Genomic DNA, 18,327 nt, shown 5'->3' with positions numbered 1-18,327 from the left:
TTCTTTTTCTTCTCTGATTGATGTAGCTAGAACTTCCAAAACTATGTTGAATAGTAGTGGTGAAAGTGGGCACCCTGGCCTTTTTCCTGACTTTAGGGGAAATGGTTTCAGTTTTTCACCAGTGAGGATAATATTTCCTGGGGTTTATCATGTATTGCTTTATTATGTTGAGGTATGTTCCCTCTATGCCTGCTTTCTGGAGAGTTTTTATCATAAATGGATATTAAATTTTGTCAAAGGCTTTCTCTGCATCTACTGAGATAATCATATGGTTTTTATCTTTCAATTTGTTAATGTGGTGCATCACATTGATTGATTTGTGAATATTGAAGAATCCTTGCATCCCTGGGATAAAGACCATTTGGTCATGATGTATGCTCTTTTTAATATGTTGTGGGATTCTGTTTGCTGAATTTTGTTGAGGATTTTTGCATCATGTTCATCAGTGATATTGGCCAGTAGTTTTTTTTTTTTTTTTTTTTTCCTGTAGTATCTTTGTCTGGTATTGGTATTAGGGTAATGGTGGCCTCATAGAATGAGCTTGGCAGTTTATGTTCCTCTGCAATTTTCTAGAACAATTTCAGTAGGATAGGTGTTAGCTCTTCTAGGCAAAACACTCTGACATAAATCACAGCAGGATCTTCTATGACCCACTTCCCAGAGTAATGAAAATAAAAGCAAAAATAAATGTGACCTAATTAAACTCAAAAGCTTTTGCACAAAGAAGTAAACTATAAGCAAGGTGAAAAGACAGCCTTCAGAATGGGAGAAAACAATAGCAAACGAAGCAACTGACAAAGAATTCATTTCAAAAATATACAAGCAGCTCATTCAGCTCAATTCCAGAAAAATAAACAACCCAATCAAAAAATGGGACAAAGAACTACACAGACATTTCTCTAAAGAAGATCTACAGATGGCAAACAAACACATGAAAAGATGTTCAACATCACTCATTATCAGAGAAATGTAAATCAAAACCACAATGATGTACCATCTCACGCCAGTCAGAATGGCTGCTATCAAAAAATCTACAAACAATAAATGCTGGAGAGGGTGCAGAGAAGAGGGAACCTTCTTACAGTGTTGGTGGGAAGGCAAACTAGTACATCCACTATGGAGAACAGTGTGGAGATTCCTTAGGAAAACTGGAAATAGAGCTGCCATACAACCCAGCAATCCCACTGCTGGGCATACACACCAAGGAAAGCAGAATTGAAAGAGACAAATAAGACCCAATGTTCATTGCAGCACTGTTTACAATAAGCTAGGATATGGAAGCAACCTAGATGTCCATCAGCAGTCTAATGGATAATAAAGCTGTAGTACATATACACAATGGAGTATTACTCAGCTATTAAAAAGAATGCAATTGAATAGGTTCTAATGAGGGGGATGAAACTGGAGCCTATTATACAGAGTGAAGTAAGTAAAAAAGAAAAACACTAATACAGTATAATAACACATATTTATGGAATTTAGAAAGATAGTAAAGATGACCCTATATGCGAGACAGCAAAAGAGACATAGATGTAAGGAACAGACTTTTGGACTCTGTGCGAGAAGGCGAGGTTGGGATGATCTGAGAGTATAGCATTGAAACATATATATTACCATATGTGAAATAGATCACCAGTCCAGGTTTGATGCATGAGACAGGGTGCTCAAGGCTAGTATTACTGGGAAGACCCTGAGGGATGGGATGGGGAGGGAAGTGGGAGGGTGGTTCAGGATGGGGGACACATGTATACCCATGGCTGATTCATCTGAATGTATGGTAAAAACCACTACAATATTTTAAAGTAATTAGCCTCCAATTAAAATTAATTAATTAAAAAAAAATTCAGAATCTCAAAATCTCAAATGCTCCTCAGAACTTCTGGTTGAGGATATGATTTTGAAAAAATCTCCAGAAGATCCTGTGAAGAAATCTTGATCACTAATTGATGAGTTCAGGATTGACAGAGAATCCCTCTTAAAGGAAAAAGTTAGACAACTGGGCACATGTCAACTGCAACTGCTTCTTTTCTCAAGAGCTTGTCTCCTGAGAAATGGAAATCCTTGCAGAGTATTTGAGTCCATGTTTTTTATTGCCTGACATATAGGAAATCCAGGACACACCTTCATAGCACAGTGATCACAACAGCTCAGGGAAGAACTGAGAAAGGTACAGATATTTGCTACCTTGAAGCTGAAGAAATACACACTGAAGATTTAAAATTAGAGATGCTGACCTGTGATGCAGACCAGCTTCAAAAGGGGTTCTGAGATCTGGGCTAGGCCGGCCCTCTCGACACTAAAGACAGCAGAATGCTGGGTACCTATCATTCCTGACACCAACACAGAGTTATCTTCTGAGTCAAAGGAAGCCTGTTGCAAATAAAATTTGGTGTTGTGATTTCCAGCAAGAATAAAGGTGAGCGTATTCATCGCACATTTGTGACTTGAGACTATTAAGACTGGAAATAATACCCTGAAAATTCAGGCAAATATTCATCATATATTCATGCATGGAATTACTTATAAAATCCCATTTATATCTTCCTATGTCTTCAACACTATGTAATTTACTTGTTATACAGAGGTGGACAAGTCTGATTCAGTGCATCATCTGACTTATGGTATATGAAAGTGAAGAGGAACTAACAAGCCTCTTGATGAAAGTGAAAGAGGAGATTGAAAAAGTTGGCTTAAAGCTCAGCATTCAGAAAACTAAGATCATGGCATCTGCTCCCATTGCTTCATGGCAAATAGATGGGGAAACAGTGTCAGACTTTATTTTTGGGGCTCCAAAATCACTGCAGATGGTGATTGCAGCCATGAAATTAAAAGATGCTTACTTCTTGGAAGGAAAGTTATGACCAACCTAGATGGCATATTCAAAAGCAGAGACATTACTTTGCCAACCAAGGTCCATCTAGTCAAGGCTATGGTTTTTCCAGTGGTCATGTATGGATGTGAGAGTTGGACTGTGAAGAAAGCTGAGCGCCAAAGGATTGATGCTTTTGAACTGTGGTGTTGGAGAAGACTCTTGTGAGTCCCTTGGACTTCAAGGAGATCCAACCAGTACATCCTAAAGGAGACCAATCCTGGGTGTTCTTTGGAAGGACTGATGCTGAGGCTGAAACTCCAATATTTTGGCCACCTCATGCGAAGAGTTGACTCATTGGAAAAGACCCTGATGCTGGGAGGGATTGGGGGCAGGAGGAGAAGGGGACAACAGAGGATGAGATGGCTGGATGTCATCACCGACTCAATGGATATGAGTTTGGGTGAACTCCGGGAGTTGGTGATGGACAGGGAGGCCTGGTGTGCTGCAGTTCATGGGGTCGCAAAGAGTCGGAAACTACTGAGAAACTGAACTGAACTGAACTGAACTGAAGTTTAAAAATGTGCTGTTTAGAAATGAAAGTTTTCTGAACTTGAAGTAGGAAGGTTAAATAAATTGCAAGGTGTTGGAGAATGGTTTCATGATTACTTCTATCTTAAAGAAGATTTGAAAAGAAAATAGAACATATTTACAAACGAACATAAATAAAGAGAGTTGGTAAGATTATTTCATGTGAAAAAACAAAAAGACAGACAACTGAGAAAACATGACATGGTCCCCAAATTGAAAGAATCAAAAGTTGTGTACCAGAGGAATTTGATTACAAAAACTAAGGATGGAGAGGGGCAAAAGAGTGTGGCATTTTTTATTTTGTTCTAAAATCTTTAAAGGAAATCTTTTCTCCAGTGTCCCTGAATGTGGATCATTATCTGGTTTAGGGTTTAGTGCATTTTGTGATGGGAATTAATAGTTCATTCCAGTTCTAGGCATTCAAATGTTAAAATATTTTTCTTACTTTGATTAAAGAGAATGTTTTAATTTTTTCAAACACCCTGCACCAAAAAAAAAAAAAAAATCTTTTCTTTTTGCTTTTCTTAGCATATATGATGACGTCTGCAAGTTATCCCATTACCTTCAAATATTTTCCAAGCTTTTTATAGATGTTTGTATGTCTTCTCACTTATCTCTCCTTCAAAAAGATATCTATAACTAAATACAGAACTCCAGATATAAGTCCAGTACAGTGCTTCCAAATCTCATGGCACACATGTTCTTATTGTTCTTCAGTCACTAAGTCGTGTTCAATTCTTTGCAAACTCATTGACTACAGCACACCAGGCTCCTTTTTCCTCCACTGTCTCCCTGAGTTTGCTCAAATTCATGTCAACTGAGTCAGTGATACTCTCCAACCATCTCATCTTGTACTGCCTGCTTCTCCTTTAACTTTCAATTGAAAGGTTCAATTCCTCAGTTCAGTTCAGTCGCTCAGTCGTGTCCGACCCTTTGTGACCCCATGAATCGCAGCATGCCAGGCCTCCCTGTCCATCACCAACTCCTGGAGTTAATTCAGACTCATGTCCATTGAGTCAGTAATGCCATCCAGCCATCTCATCCTCTGTTGTCTCCTTCTTCTCCTGCTCCCAATCCCTCCCAGCATCAGAGTCTTTTCCAATGAGTCAACACTTCGCATGAGGTGGCCAAAGTACGGGAGTTTCAGCTTCAGCATCATTCCTTCCAAAGAAATCCCAGGGCTGATCTCCTTCAGAATGGACTGGTTGGATCTCCTTGCAGTCCAAGGGACTCTCAAGAGTCTTCTCCAACACCACAGTTTAAAGGCATCAATTCTTCAGCGCTCAGCCTTCTTCACAGTCCAACTCTCACATCCATACATGACCACTGGAAAAACCATAGCCTTGAGTAGACGGACCTTTGTTGGCAAAGTAATGTCTCTGCTTTTGCATATGCTATCTAGGTTGGTCATAACTTCCCTTCCAAAGAGTAAGCATCTTTTAATTTCATGGCTGCAATCACCATCTGCAGTGATTTTGGAGCCCAAAGAAAATAAAGTCTGACACTATTTCCCCTATTTCCCCATCTATTTCCCTTGAAGTGATGGGACCGGATGCCATGATCTTCATTTTCTGAATGTTGAGCTTTAAGCCAACCATTTCACTCTCCACTTTCACTTTCATCAAGAGGCTTTTTAGTTCCTCTTCACTTTCTGCCATAAGGGTGGTGTCATCTGCATATCTGAGGTTATTGATATTTATCCCAGCAATCTTGATTCCAGCTTGTGCTTCTTTCAGCCCAGCGTTTCTCATGATGTACTCTGCATATAAATTAAATAAGCTGGGTGACAATATACAGCCTTGACGAACTCTTTTTCCTATTTGGAACCAGTCTGTTGTTCCATGTCCAGTTCTAACTGTTGCTTCCTGGCCTGCATATGGATTTCTCAAGAGGCAGGTCATGTGGTCTGATATTCCCATCTCTTTGAGAATTTTCCACACTTTATTGTGATCCACACAGTCAAAGGCTTTGGTATAGTCAATAAAGCAGAAATAGATGTTTTTCTGGAACTCTCTTGCTTTTTCCATGATCCAGCAGATGTTGGCAATTTGATCTCTGATTCCTCTGCCTTTTCTAAAACCAGCTTGAACATCACTGTTCACGTATTGCTGAAGCCTGGCTTGAAGAATTTTGAGTCAGTTCCTAGGCAGGATGATAAGAAGGCCAGGGGTCCCCAAGGAGATAGGGGTCTGGAATTCTCAAGGAAGAGGAAAGGACATTGTTTTTTCCCTCTTCATTCCTTAGTCTTAGGCACATAAAACATTTTTATCTTTAAGCCTTGAACTGATGATTACACAACAAACAACTCAGTTTAAACTCTGTACTAAGGATTACATAACAACAACATATTCTGCTTGAGGACAGTTTCTCCTTCCTGAAAACCTTCTGGCTCATCCTGTTATCTTAAAAATGTAAATTGTGGGAGCATGTCTAGTAAGATTTTTACAACGTCTAAACATTCTTTTGATTCATTGTAATAACTAATTAAAACGTATATAACTCCATTGCTAACACTAGCAAGGGGGCACTCTTTCTGCCCTCTTCTGATGTCTATGTCAGAAGCTTTCTCGATCTCTTTTATACGTTAATGAAACTTTATTACACAAAAGCTCTGAGTGATCAAGCCTTGTCTCTGGTCCCGGATTGAATTCTTCTCCTTCGGAGGCCAAGCATCCCGGAGTCTTCCATGGTTCAAAACCTTCAGCACATGCAGCTCCCACATCTTAGCTGTTGCTGTTTTCTATGAATCTGCAGCATTCATGTATCTGCAGCCATCATTGGTCAGTTTCATGGACGAAGGAAAAGTGTCCTCTCTGTTTTACACTATTGTTGTGTCCATACTGAATCCCCTGATTTATAGCCGACAGAACAGAGATGTCAATGTTGCCCTAAAGAAAATGCTAGAGAAAGGAATATTCTTTTGATCAGAAATAATATGAGAATGATTGTTTAGTCTACATGACTAGCTATTTTATTGTGTAAGTTGATATTTAATTTTAGCCCACATGTCAATATATATTTATCAACATATACCCATACATTTAGTGGCATTATATTGACAGTATTTCATATTCATATGGCCTGTGATGCCATTTGTCTCCGAGTTTTTTCTCTAATAAACATCACTGAGACACAGATTAAAAGAAATACTAAGGATGATCTGGATCCATGGACCCACTAAAGTCATCAACACCATCTCTCCCTCTGTTCTTCTCTACAATTGATAAAAACCCTCAGTTGATTAAATATCTTCTAGCAGTTATCACTAATGTTCTTTCTTTTGTTCGATAAAAAACAACAAAACCAATAGCAGTATAATGACTGTAATCTCTACCTTTTGCACATCTAATCTGGAAAAGTATTTTTCCCAAATCCTAACTTGTGAATATCTGACTTCTTAAGTCATTAAGTTGCTTTGAGAACCAACACTGGACTTGGAAAAAATTTCTAGATATAACCCCGAAAGCATAATTCATAAGAATTGATAGTGTGGATTTCATCAAAATTAAAATATTTTGCTTTTCAAAGAGAATGTTAAGTGAATAAAAAATGGTTTTAGGTAAGTGCATACACATACTTTCATAGATAGATAGATAAACAGTAATTTCAAAGTTTCATATTTTGCTTTTTTTTTTCCTGTGTGTTTCTGTGTGTGTGTGTGTGTGTCTCACTGGGTGTGTCTATTTCAGTATGTGTGTGTCTCACACTGTATGTGTGGGTCTCTCTTTCTCTCAGTTTGTGTGCATGTGGCTCTCTCAGTGTGTTCATGTGTCTCTGTCTCATTGTGTGTTTCTCTATCTCATTGTGTGTGTCTATGTGTGTGTGTGTCTCTCAGGTTTTACGTATGTGTGTCTCTCTCCCAGTGTCTGTGTGTCGGTGTGAGTGTGGCCTCTCTCTCCGTGTGTATGTCTGTCTCTCTCAGTGTGTGTGTCTCTCAGTGTGTGTGTGTGTCTGTCTCAGTGTGTATGTCTCTCTCTCAGTGTGTGTCTGTGTATGTATATGTGTCAGTGTGTGTGTGCTTTCTCTCGTTCTGTGCCTCTCTCTCACTGAGCATGCGTGTGTGTCTCTTCACAGTATGTGTCTCTCGGTGTGTGTGTCTATGTCTTTCAGTGTGTATCTATGTCTTTCAGTGTGTGTATGTGTCTCTGTATGTTTGTGTCTATCAGTGTGTGTGTGTTTCTATCTTTCAGTGTTTATGATTCTCTCTCAGTGTGTGTGTCTCTCTGTCTCTATGTTTGTGTGTTGGTGTCTCTCAGTTTGCATGTGTCTCTCTGTCTGTGTGTGTGTGTTTCTGTGCATTCTTAAATTGCACTTTTTTTTATAATACATGAAAGCCATCTGACCTGCTATAATGCATTATCTTTTTTAGTGCATCATGTATTCTCTTCATGAGAAACGCTGGACTGGAAGAAACACAAGCTGGAATCAAGATTGCTGGGAGAAATATCAATAACCTCAGATATGCAGATGACACCACCCTTATGGCAGAAAGTGAAGAGGAACTAAAAAGCCTCTTGATGCAAGTGAAAGTGGAAAGTCAAAAAGTTGGCTTAAAGCTCAACATTCAGAAAACGAAGATCATGGCATCCGGTCCCACCACTTCATGGCAAATAGATGGGGAAACAGTGGAAACAGTGTCAGACTTTATTTTGGGGGGCTCCAAAATCACTGCAAATGGTGACTGCAGCCATGAAGTTAAAAGACACTTACTCCTTGGAAGGAAAGTTATGACCAACCTAGATAGCATATTCAAAAGCAGAGACATTACTTTGCCAACAAAGGTTCATCTAGTCAAGGCTATGGTTTTTCCTGTGGTTATGTATGGATGTGAGAGTTGGACTGTGAAGAAGGCTGAGCGCCGAAGAATTGATGCTTTTGAACTGTGGTGTTGGAGAAGACTCTTGAGAGTCCCTTGGACTGCAAGGAGATCCAACCAGTCCATTCTGAAGGAGATCAGCCCTGGGATTTCTTTGGAAGGAATGATGCTGAAGCTGAAACTCCCATACTTTGGCCACCTCATGCGAAGAGTTGACTCATTGGAAAAGACTCTGATGCTGGGAGGGATTGGGGGCAAGAGGAGAAGGGGACGACAGAGGATGAGATGGCTGGATGGCATCACTGACTCAATGGACGTGAATCTGAGTGAACTCCGGGAGTTGGTGATGGACAGGGAGGCCTGGCGTGCTGCGATTCATGGGGTTGCAAAGAGTTGGACACAACTGAGCGACTGATCTGATCTGATCTAATCTGATGTATTCTCTTTAAGTCTTTTTACAATATCCTTTTATGTTAGTGTTAAGCTACGCTAAGTCACTTCAGTCATGTCCGACTCTGTGTGACCCCATAGACGGTAGCCTACCAGGCTCCCCTGTCCCTGGGATTCTCCAGGCAAGAACACTGTAGTGGGTTGCCATTTCCTTCTCCAATGCATGAAAGTGAAAAGTGAAAGTGAAGTCGCTCAGTCGTGTCCGACTCTTAGCGACCCCATGGACTGTAGCCTACCAGGCTCCTCCGTCCATAGGATTTTCCAGGCAAGAGTAATGGAGTGGGGTGCCATTGCCTTCTCCGTTGTTAGTGTTAGGTGATACTAAAGAATCCTAGAGTTTGCCTTGTTTTAGTTGTGTGACTGGACTCTAGAAAACAAGTGTGAATCTATTGCATACTTCTGGCACTATACTAGAAGCCACATCAGCCACAATACCTAGAGCGAACCCTAGATCTTCCTTTCCAAACTAGGATATTTCTTACATATGTATAATTTTTCATATTTATGAATCATATGAAAAAGTATTCTTCCCTTCTGAGTCACATTCAATTCAACATCTTTGAGGTATCAAATAACCATGCTTAACTTTCTCCTCTTTGATTTTCTTGACCAATTTCTACCACCCTCCCACGTGCTTATAAAAGAAATAATATGTGAATACTTACTCTGTATACTGGTCATGTCAGGCTTACCATTACCAAGTCAATGGGTTGCTAATCCAGGCAACTCAGGGTTACAAATTGAAGATGCTGTCACTGGATGTGTGTGTGTGTGTGTGCTCAGTTGTTCAGCCATGTCCAACTCTTTGAGGCCCCATAGACTGTAGCCTACCAAGTTCCTGTGCCCATGGAATTTTTCAGGCAATAATACTGGAGTGGAGTGCCATTTCTTACTCCAGGGAATATTCCAAATCTAGGATCCAACCCACGTCTTCCATGGCTCCCAAAAGAGAAGCATCAAATCTATCATTCTATTTGACTTAATAATAGTTTCAATTTCTTTCTCACAAGCATTTATGCTGATGAGAGAGAATTGAATTACAAGTGGATTTTGAAGGTCATTTTAATACCTGAAGGAAGTTAATTAGTATAAATTATTTGTGAAAATTTATTTCCTGTTGCTGGATTTAGGGTATTTCAATGTTTATACTCATGATTCATAAATCATCATGGATTCAGTCAAGTCTGTTAGAATGTGAGAACCAGACACACTCACTTCTGTACTTTCTTTGTTACCTGATAATTCAAGGTACCCAAAACCACTGGAAAGTGGCTTCAGAAATTTAATCAGAAACAGAGAAAGTTAATATTCTGATACATTTGGACTGAAATGCATTTATGAGCAGAAGTCTTCTTCCTTCAGCTTTCTCATATTCTAAGAAGGGTTTGTTAGGTCAGTCATACAAATCCTTAAACACTTTATTACATAATATAACTTCTGTGATCTTCAAAACGCATAGGAGAATATAATGAAGATCCATACAAAATGTACTCTGTATAGATCTAGAAGACAGAATGTACTCTGTGTAGATCTAGAAGACAGATCTATAGGCTCATGAAAATAACTTGATTGCTGCCTAGTTGGTATGTGAAAATAATATGATTTGTAATAGACGCTACACTCTTACATCAGCACACTAAGACTAGTTGTTGTGGGCCAATGGTGTCTCAGGAATTGTTGGAAATGTTGTATAACATTTGAGATGTTATAGTTTATGAAATGTGGAAAGAAGATGGGTTACAATGGCAAATACCAGTGTTTGCCCCTGCAGCCTCTTTTGTTGATGAAATTAGACATTTATTACTGTAAATGATTTTTTACAATGACAAAATGAGAGACATTTAGGGAATAAAGGTATTATAATAATTAATAAAGTTTTGTACTTAAATGTTTGTGAAAGTTTCCTTTTCTGATTTGTGCAAGAGACACTACACTCAACTGTTCTTGTGATGTTGGTTAGGATCATAAGGATATACTATCTCTTTTGTTTGTTTGTTTAAATTTATTTATTTTAATTGGAGGCTAATTAGTTTACAATATTGTATTGGTTTTGCCATATACCTTTTCTTATGAAGACTTGGCCAGATCAGCTTATCTTCTTTTTGTTTTTCAGGAATGCTTGATTTCTATAAACCAAGGGATGAAGAACTATGGCATTAGTTGGTATTAATTCTGCAACATGCTCATTCAGAGTTTCAGCTCTTATCCTGGAGAGGATAACATACAAATCTATAGCATCATCCACAATACCTAGAGTGAACCCTAGATTTTCCTTTCCAAACTTGAATTTGTTTTTTTCATATGTATAACCTTTCACATGTGTGAATCATATGAAAAAAGTATCCTTCCCTTCTGATACACATTTAATTCATCAGTCTTTGAAGTATCAGGGTTCAAAGAACCATGCTTGACTTTGTCCCCTTTGATTTTCTTGACCAATTTCTACCACCCACATATGCACTTATAAAGTAAAATGTGAATACTTATTTTATATAAATGCTTTTGTGTTAATATAAATGCACAGACTTGCAAAAGTGAAACTTCAACTCCCAGGTATAGAGGTAGGATTTATTTCTGAGTGAGACCATTTCAGGCCAGTTGGGTGGGGAAAATATCTGCAAAACTTAAAGAATATTGGAACTTATAAATAGAAGTGAAATAAAGAAATAGGCTGGTATTTCTTAATGATGAAAATTTTCATTGATGTTGCACCATAATCTGAGATATTCCCTTGGGAATCGTCCTCAGGAAATGAAATTTCTCTGTAGCTATGGGACCTATTGAAATATAATATGATATTGAGACTCACCTCCCTCTCTGGAGCTACAATCTAGTACCATAAATGTTTCAGTGAATAGTAAATAAAGACAATTAATGGTTGAGGGGGAGCCTGGAAGACTTCTCTAAATCATAAGAATGAATCTGTGAGTGGATTTTCAGTCATAAAGGGGCAATTTGCTTCTATATTGTCTTTTTTTTGGGGGGTGGGGGACACTAAACTTCAAATCAGAAGATTTTAGTATGACTTGCTCTTCACTTTTTAGTTTTAGCAAAGTTTCTAGCTCTCTGAATGTCAGTGTTCTTTTTTAGAAATTGGGGTTCATTACCACTACTTCACAAGGATTTTGTGAGAATTAAGAGATCATAAAATTACATGATAACAAATAAGAAATATAAACATATCTTTATTTTAAGGTTATTATTTTGCATGAATGTTAGAAAGGCAGAATTAGTAACTCAGCAGATGTTCCTATTGTTCTTTGTGGGAGAGCCAACTCTACCACCTAACAGATGTAGGAACTTTGTCAATTTTTTAAAACTCTTTGTGCCTCAGTTTCCTAATGTAAACAGGAATTAACCCTACCCACCTCAGAGAATTGTAGTAAGAACTAAAGGTGTTAATGTACCTGAAGTATTCAGTAGTGCCTGGACATATTTCTATTAACATAACTCAGGTTTTGTCTCTTTTAATTAATTAATTTTTATATTAAAAATTGGACTATAATTATTTTACAAGCATGTTGTGTTATTTTCTGCTCTATAATGGCATGAATCAGATTCATACACATATTCCTCCCCTCTTGAGCCTCCCTCCTATCTTCCCATCCCACACCTGTAGGTCATCACAGAGCACCGACCTGAACTCCCTGTGCTTTATAGCAGGTTCCTACTTGCTTTAAAGAAAAATAAAAAACTACACACCAAACACAAAAGCGTCCCAAAGAGTTTCTGTCATTTTAAAGGACTCTTGCTCAGTGGCATTCTGGCCTTCTCCATGGCACGTGTCTATCTTTTATTAAGATACATTAAGAATGGTATCAAGCTGTTATTGTAACTTTTATAACTATATTCATAATTCTTATTGTTATAGAGGCAGATAGATTTATCATATTTAAATCAAAGCCATCTGCTTACTAGGAGAATCACTTGTTAAATTTGTGCCTCTTCAGATATATTTGAGAAAATGAACAAAGTAATAAAGGCAAAGAATTTCAGAGGATATTAAAGGTGCAAGTAGGAAATAATTGCATTTAAATTGGGAATGCAAGTTCTTCATATCTGAAAGAATATCATCATACAAATAATCAAACCCTTATCATGATGAGAACACAACACTTAATAAGGCAACTTAGCCGTTAATTTTTTCCTATACTGAAATAAAATCTAACTTTTACTAGTTCCACTTTTGTACACATCATTTGCTATGGATGAGCACACAGCCATATCTACATAGCAGCTCTTCAATTATTTGAAGATGAAAATCAGGTCTCAGCTTCTCTAAGTAAAAATTCCTAGGAGCTTTCACAGTAAAAAGGTTAGAAGTTTGACTTTGCGATCAGACAGGAGTTTTAATCTCACATCAAGTTATTTTCTAGCTACATGATCAAGTTACTAAAAACTCCTGTGCTCGTATGTCTTCTTTCACTTAATAAGGTTGTTTCTGAGACTTAAATTTAAAAATAAAAGAAATTAGCATAACACTTGCAAATAGTCAAAAGCTATTATTTTAATTAAAGCATTTTCATATGGAATAATTTCACTTAAATGGAATAATTTCAATAAAGTCACTTTATATATTTATAATGTTCCTTTAAAAGTATTTAGTTTATTAATGTTTTGTAAATTACACTTGCTAGAAGGACACATAATGAGATAATTAAATAATTGCTTATCCTTTATTAAATAGCTTCTTGGTTTGACATCAGTGCTGACACTTGGAGACCTGTATTCTATTTTGAAGTCCAACATTCTAACACAGATGAGGAACACCTCAGAGGTGACTGAGTTTATTCTGCTGGGTATCCCGCACACAGAGGACCTGGAGACCATGCTCTTTGTCCTGTTTCTGTCCTTCTACATCTTCACCCTTATGGGGAACCTGCTCATCCTACTGGCAATTGTCTCCTCCACTCGGCTGCACACTCCCATGTACTTCTTCCTGTGTAAACTGTCTGTGTGTGACATATTTTTTCCCTCTGTGAGTTCCCCCAAGATGCTCTTCTACCTAGCAGGGAACAGCCGAGCCATCTCCTACTCAGGTTGCGTGTCCCAGCTCTTCTTCTACCACTTCCTGGGTTGTACCGAGTGTTTCCTGTACACAGTAATGGCCTATGATCGCTTTGTTGCTGTATGTTACCCTCTGCGCTACACAATAATCATGAGTCACAGACTGTGTGCCATCCTGGCCATGGGCACCTCATTTTTTGGGTGCATTCAGGCCATCTTTCTAACTACACTCACCTTCCAATTGCCCTACTGTGGCTCCAGTGGGGTGGACTATTACTTCTGTGATATCCCAGTGATGCTAAAGCTGGCTTGTGCAGACACCTCGGCCCTAGAGATGGTGGGATTCATCAGTGTGGGTCTCATGCCCCTCAGCTGCTTCCTTCTCATCCTCACCTCCTACAGCTGCATCGTTTACTCAATTCTTCAAATTCGATCAACTGAAGGCCAACAGCGTGCCTTCTCCACCTGCAGTGCCCACCTCACTGCCATCCTCCTCTCCTTTATGCCAGTGGTTCTCATCTACCTGCAGCCCACCCCTAACCCCTGGCTTAATGCAACTGTTCAGGTCCTGAATAACCTTGTCACCCCCATGCTTAACCCCTTGATATACAGCTTGAGAAATAAGGAAGTGAAATATTCTCTGAGGAAGGTGCTAGAGCAGGTGGTCCTCATTCATGAAGTGATAGAGGTCATACCATATTGTTTATGAGAGGACTTTGCACAGATATTATCTCTGCTCTCTTTTACAGATGAAGAAGCTAAGATTAGACGATATGAAGTGAATTGCTCCAGGTCACTAATAAATTATCCTACTCAGGAGGGATAATAGAATATTCTACTATTCCCAGTTGGCAACAAAAATGCCTAGGCCTTCTGTCCCTCCCTCTGTATCTTCCTCTACTCCTAATCCTCTCCTGTTCCCTTCTCCCTTACCCTAGCACTTCCTCATCTTGGCTGACATGATTATATGATTAACCTCTCAAAAGCCTGCATCAGATAAGTCCTCATTTGATGGTCCAGGGATTGTAGAAAAATGGGAAGGTTTCAACCATATGCCTTCTAGTGGTACTCTGTGACTTCTGAAATAAAAAGAAATTGTGTAAAGGAAAATGACTTCTGGGTGAGACCTCAGGACCTTTGTCTCCTAATGACTGAATCATAGGTATCAATGTGTTGTATCACCCACAAAGCCTGTCTATTGGTGTTTAATATGAAAACAAGCCTTGACTGTGATTTGAAGTTGTAGATGAAAGAGAATGTGAAGAAGGTAGCCAGGAGGAGTCTGTGAAGGGGTGACTAATTCTGTTGTTTTTCAGTATTAGAAATTTTAGTATGTCTTTATAATCCCAAGCACAACCGCAATCCATGCAAAATCTAAGCTGCTATTGTTCCATGGTTTTGGATACTTTGCTTACAAGAAAGCTGTGACTTTAGTCCTGTCCCTCTAACTTTCTTTTTTCCTTTGTCTAATGAGCTCAGCATAAAATACATGCTATTCTAGTCCAGGCAGAGATTTGAAGGAAAGTGAAGGGTGAGATAAGAAGAGAAGATGGTGATGGGAAGAGAAAGGAGTTATTGGAAGAGAAGAGAGTGATTGGTGATTGAAAGAGAAGCGGGTAATGTGAAGAGAAAGATGTGATGAGAAGATAAATGGATGCTGGGAAGAGAAGAGGTAGAGGCCAGTCGGCCCTCCCTTTATTTATTTTCAGGATCAGAGTTCAGTCAGGGATTCTCCCACACTTTAACCAGTCACAACATTGTGTTTAAAAGCTCATATCAGGGTGATGAGGTGATGCATGTTTTTAAAGGGAAGAACATTTCTCCCACTCATTTCTCTTAAACCCTGTGCCTTTTATTCTTTCTAACAGAAATGCTCCTTCCAGCATCTTTAGTAGAACAAATTAATTCTTATCACTGTTAGTTGCTCAATCATGTCTGACTCTTTGTGACCCCATGGACTGCACCCCACCAGGCTCCTCTGTCCATGGAAAACTCCAGACAAGAATACTGGAATGGGTAGCCATTCTCTTCTCCAGGGGATCTTCCCTACCCAGGGATCAAAACTGTGTCTCCTACACTGGAAGCAGATTCTTTACCGTCTGAGCCATCAGGGAAGCTCACTAAAGACCTGGTTAAAATATTTCCTGTGTGAAATTTTATACTAAGCAAGTCAGGCTCTCATTTCTTTGTGTTTTAAATTAGACTTAACAAAAATATCCCTCCATCATGCCAGGATAAGTTTTAGCAAAGCATTTTCCAACACTGAAAGTAAAGTAGGTTCAGGAAAGTTAAGGAGAAAACAAGAGTTAGGTGGGGGTTGACTATATAGAATCAACAGTTTGTTTGTTGAATAGAAGGAATTCTGAGTCCCAGATGAGTTTTGTTTGTTTGTTTTAGGAAACAGAACCTCAGTAACATATTTGTCAGCTATTCCTTTTACTTATTTATTTTTTGGCTGTGCTGGTCTTTGTTGCTCCATGGGGTTTTCTCTAGTTGCAGTGAGTGGGACTTACTCCCCAGTTGGGATGTGTGGGCCTCTCATGGTGATTTCTCTTATTGTGGGCTTAGTTGCTCCATGGTGTGTGGTTTCTTCCTGGATCAGGGATCAAACCCATGAATCCTGCATTGGCAGGTGGATTCTTTGCCACTGGATCACCAGGGAAGCCCCTGTCAGTTATTTCTAATCTATAAAGTATCTCAAGAGTCAGAAGGGCAGATACATCTTCTGGCTCTTGGGATGAAGCTGGAATGGAACAAGCCCTTGTTCCCTAAAGAGTTTTTATCAAAAAGAGAAAATACGGCAGAAGTCATGTTTTCTACTCATTCAGTAATAATTTTTGGACCCCACATTCCTACCTTGCTTTCCTAGATGAGGTGGCTTGCCTTCATTGCCAACTGGAATTCTTCCCTGAACTGGACTTCTCTCTTTGTTTCAGGACTTTAAGGAGATAGAGTCCTGATCCTTTTCTCCAGACTCCATTGTTTTCCATTAATTCTACTCTGTGCCTTGACCATGCTTAATTACATCTCTGGAGCCAAACTCTTCTAACTCTATTGCCACCTCTCATCTCAGACATCCATTTGGAAGCTATCAGCTGTCACTGTTATTGATCATCTATCTGTTTGAAATGTCTTTGGTTGCTTAGTCCCAGGATTATCTAAAATACCTGCTCCAAACCAATAGATTACTCTTAGCCTTTCACTAAAGATTCCTACCTATTTGTAGCCCTTGTTCTGGTTAAAACAGAGGTATTTAGCACAGCTTGTTAAGTGAGGCATGCTAAACTCTAAAAGTACAATGTGAGACAGAATTATATCATGACTCAGAATCAGTTTTATAAAGAAAAGGAATAAAATAAGTTACATTGTATAGTTTCTGACTATGTGCCAAGAAATTCTCTTTAAAAATTTTATACAACATTATTAATTGGCTATATTAACATCTCAACATGTTGAATATCATTCACATTTTTCCAGATGTAGGAACTGAACTCCAGAATGGGTAAATAACATCCTTAAAATCATATTGAATCAGAGGAATTGTCATTGAAGGTGTTGTGTGTGCATGTGTGTTCTTAGTAGCTCAGTTATCTCTTACTCTTTATGACCCCATTGATTGTATCACGCCAGAATCTTCTGTCCATGGGGATTCTCTAGGCAAGAATACAGGAGTAGGTAGCCATTTCCTTCTCCAGGGGATCTTCCCAACCCAGGGACCGAACCCAGGTCTCCAGCATTGCAGGTGGATTCTTTACCATCTGAGCCACCAGGGAAGGTAGGATATATCATACCCTAAATTCAAGATATTTTGTGGATTGTATATGAAACATTAGGGTATAAGTAAAATCATGATGAGGCAGAAAGAAGTACATAAATTTTGTCTATGATTTTTAATTTGTGTAGTTCTGTGAGATCAGCTTCTTGAGAGTTTTCAAAGTGAGTAGACAATATAGATATTTAAAAAAATATTGAGTTACTTGTCATTTACATCAAGGACCTAGTATTGATGTGTGTGTATATATATATACACATGCACATATATATACAACAAAATACATATACAATATTTCATGATTTGATAATTTTAAAAACAAGTAACATTTTCAAGTACTTACTGTCTACCAGCCAATATATTAAAACAGTTCCATTCAGTTCAGTTCAGTCACTTAGTCCTGTCCGACTCTTTGTGATCCAATGGACTGCAGCATGCCAGGCTTCCCTGTTCATCACCAACACCCAGAGATTGCTCAAACTTATGTCCATCTAGTCAGTGATTTAATCCAACCATCTCATCCTCTGTCATCCCCTACTCCTCATGTTTTCAATCTTTCCCAGCATCAGGGTCTTTTCTAATGAGTCAGTTCTTTGTATCAGGTGGCCAAAGTATTGGAGTTTCAGCTTCAACATCAGTCCTTCCAATGAACACTCAGGACTGATTTCCTTTAAGATGGACTGGTTGGATCTCCTTGCAGTCCAAGGGACTCTCAAGAGTCTTCTCCAACACCACAATTCAAAAGCATCAATTCTTTGGCACTCAGATTTCTTTAGAGTCCAACTCTCACATCCATATATGACTCCAGGAAAAACCATAGCTTTGACTATATGGGCCTTTGTCATCCATATATTAAATACTCCACTCTGCAAAGAGTCGGAC

The 18,327-nt window shown here is 38.8% G+C and overlaps 1 protein-coding gene across 1 annotated transcript; it reads left to right on the top strand.

The window, feature by feature from the left end:
* The first annotated feature begins 13,425 nt into the window (after positions 1 to 13,425).
* LOC147342329 (olfactory receptor 10D1B-like) lies at positions 13,426 to 14,382 on the top strand. Its single transcript, XM_086384123.1, has one exon. It carries the CDS (start codon positions 13,426 to 13,428, stop codon positions 14,380 to 14,382), a length of 957 nt encoding a protein of 318 aa, XP_086240249.1.
* Positions 14,383 to 18,327: the final 3,945 nt, after the last annotated feature.

Source organism: Bos grunniens, chromosome 29 (assembly GCF_055505025.1).
Source record: "Bos grunniens cultivar Pamir isolate PY7600 chromosome 29, Bosgru_T2T1.0, whole genome shotgun sequence".
In the NCBI taxonomy this organism is placed as follows: domain Eukaryota; kingdom Metazoa; phylum Chordata; class Mammalia; order Artiodactyla; family Bovidae; genus Bos; species Bos grunniens.
This window is presented reverse-complemented; position numbering and strand designations above follow the sequence as displayed.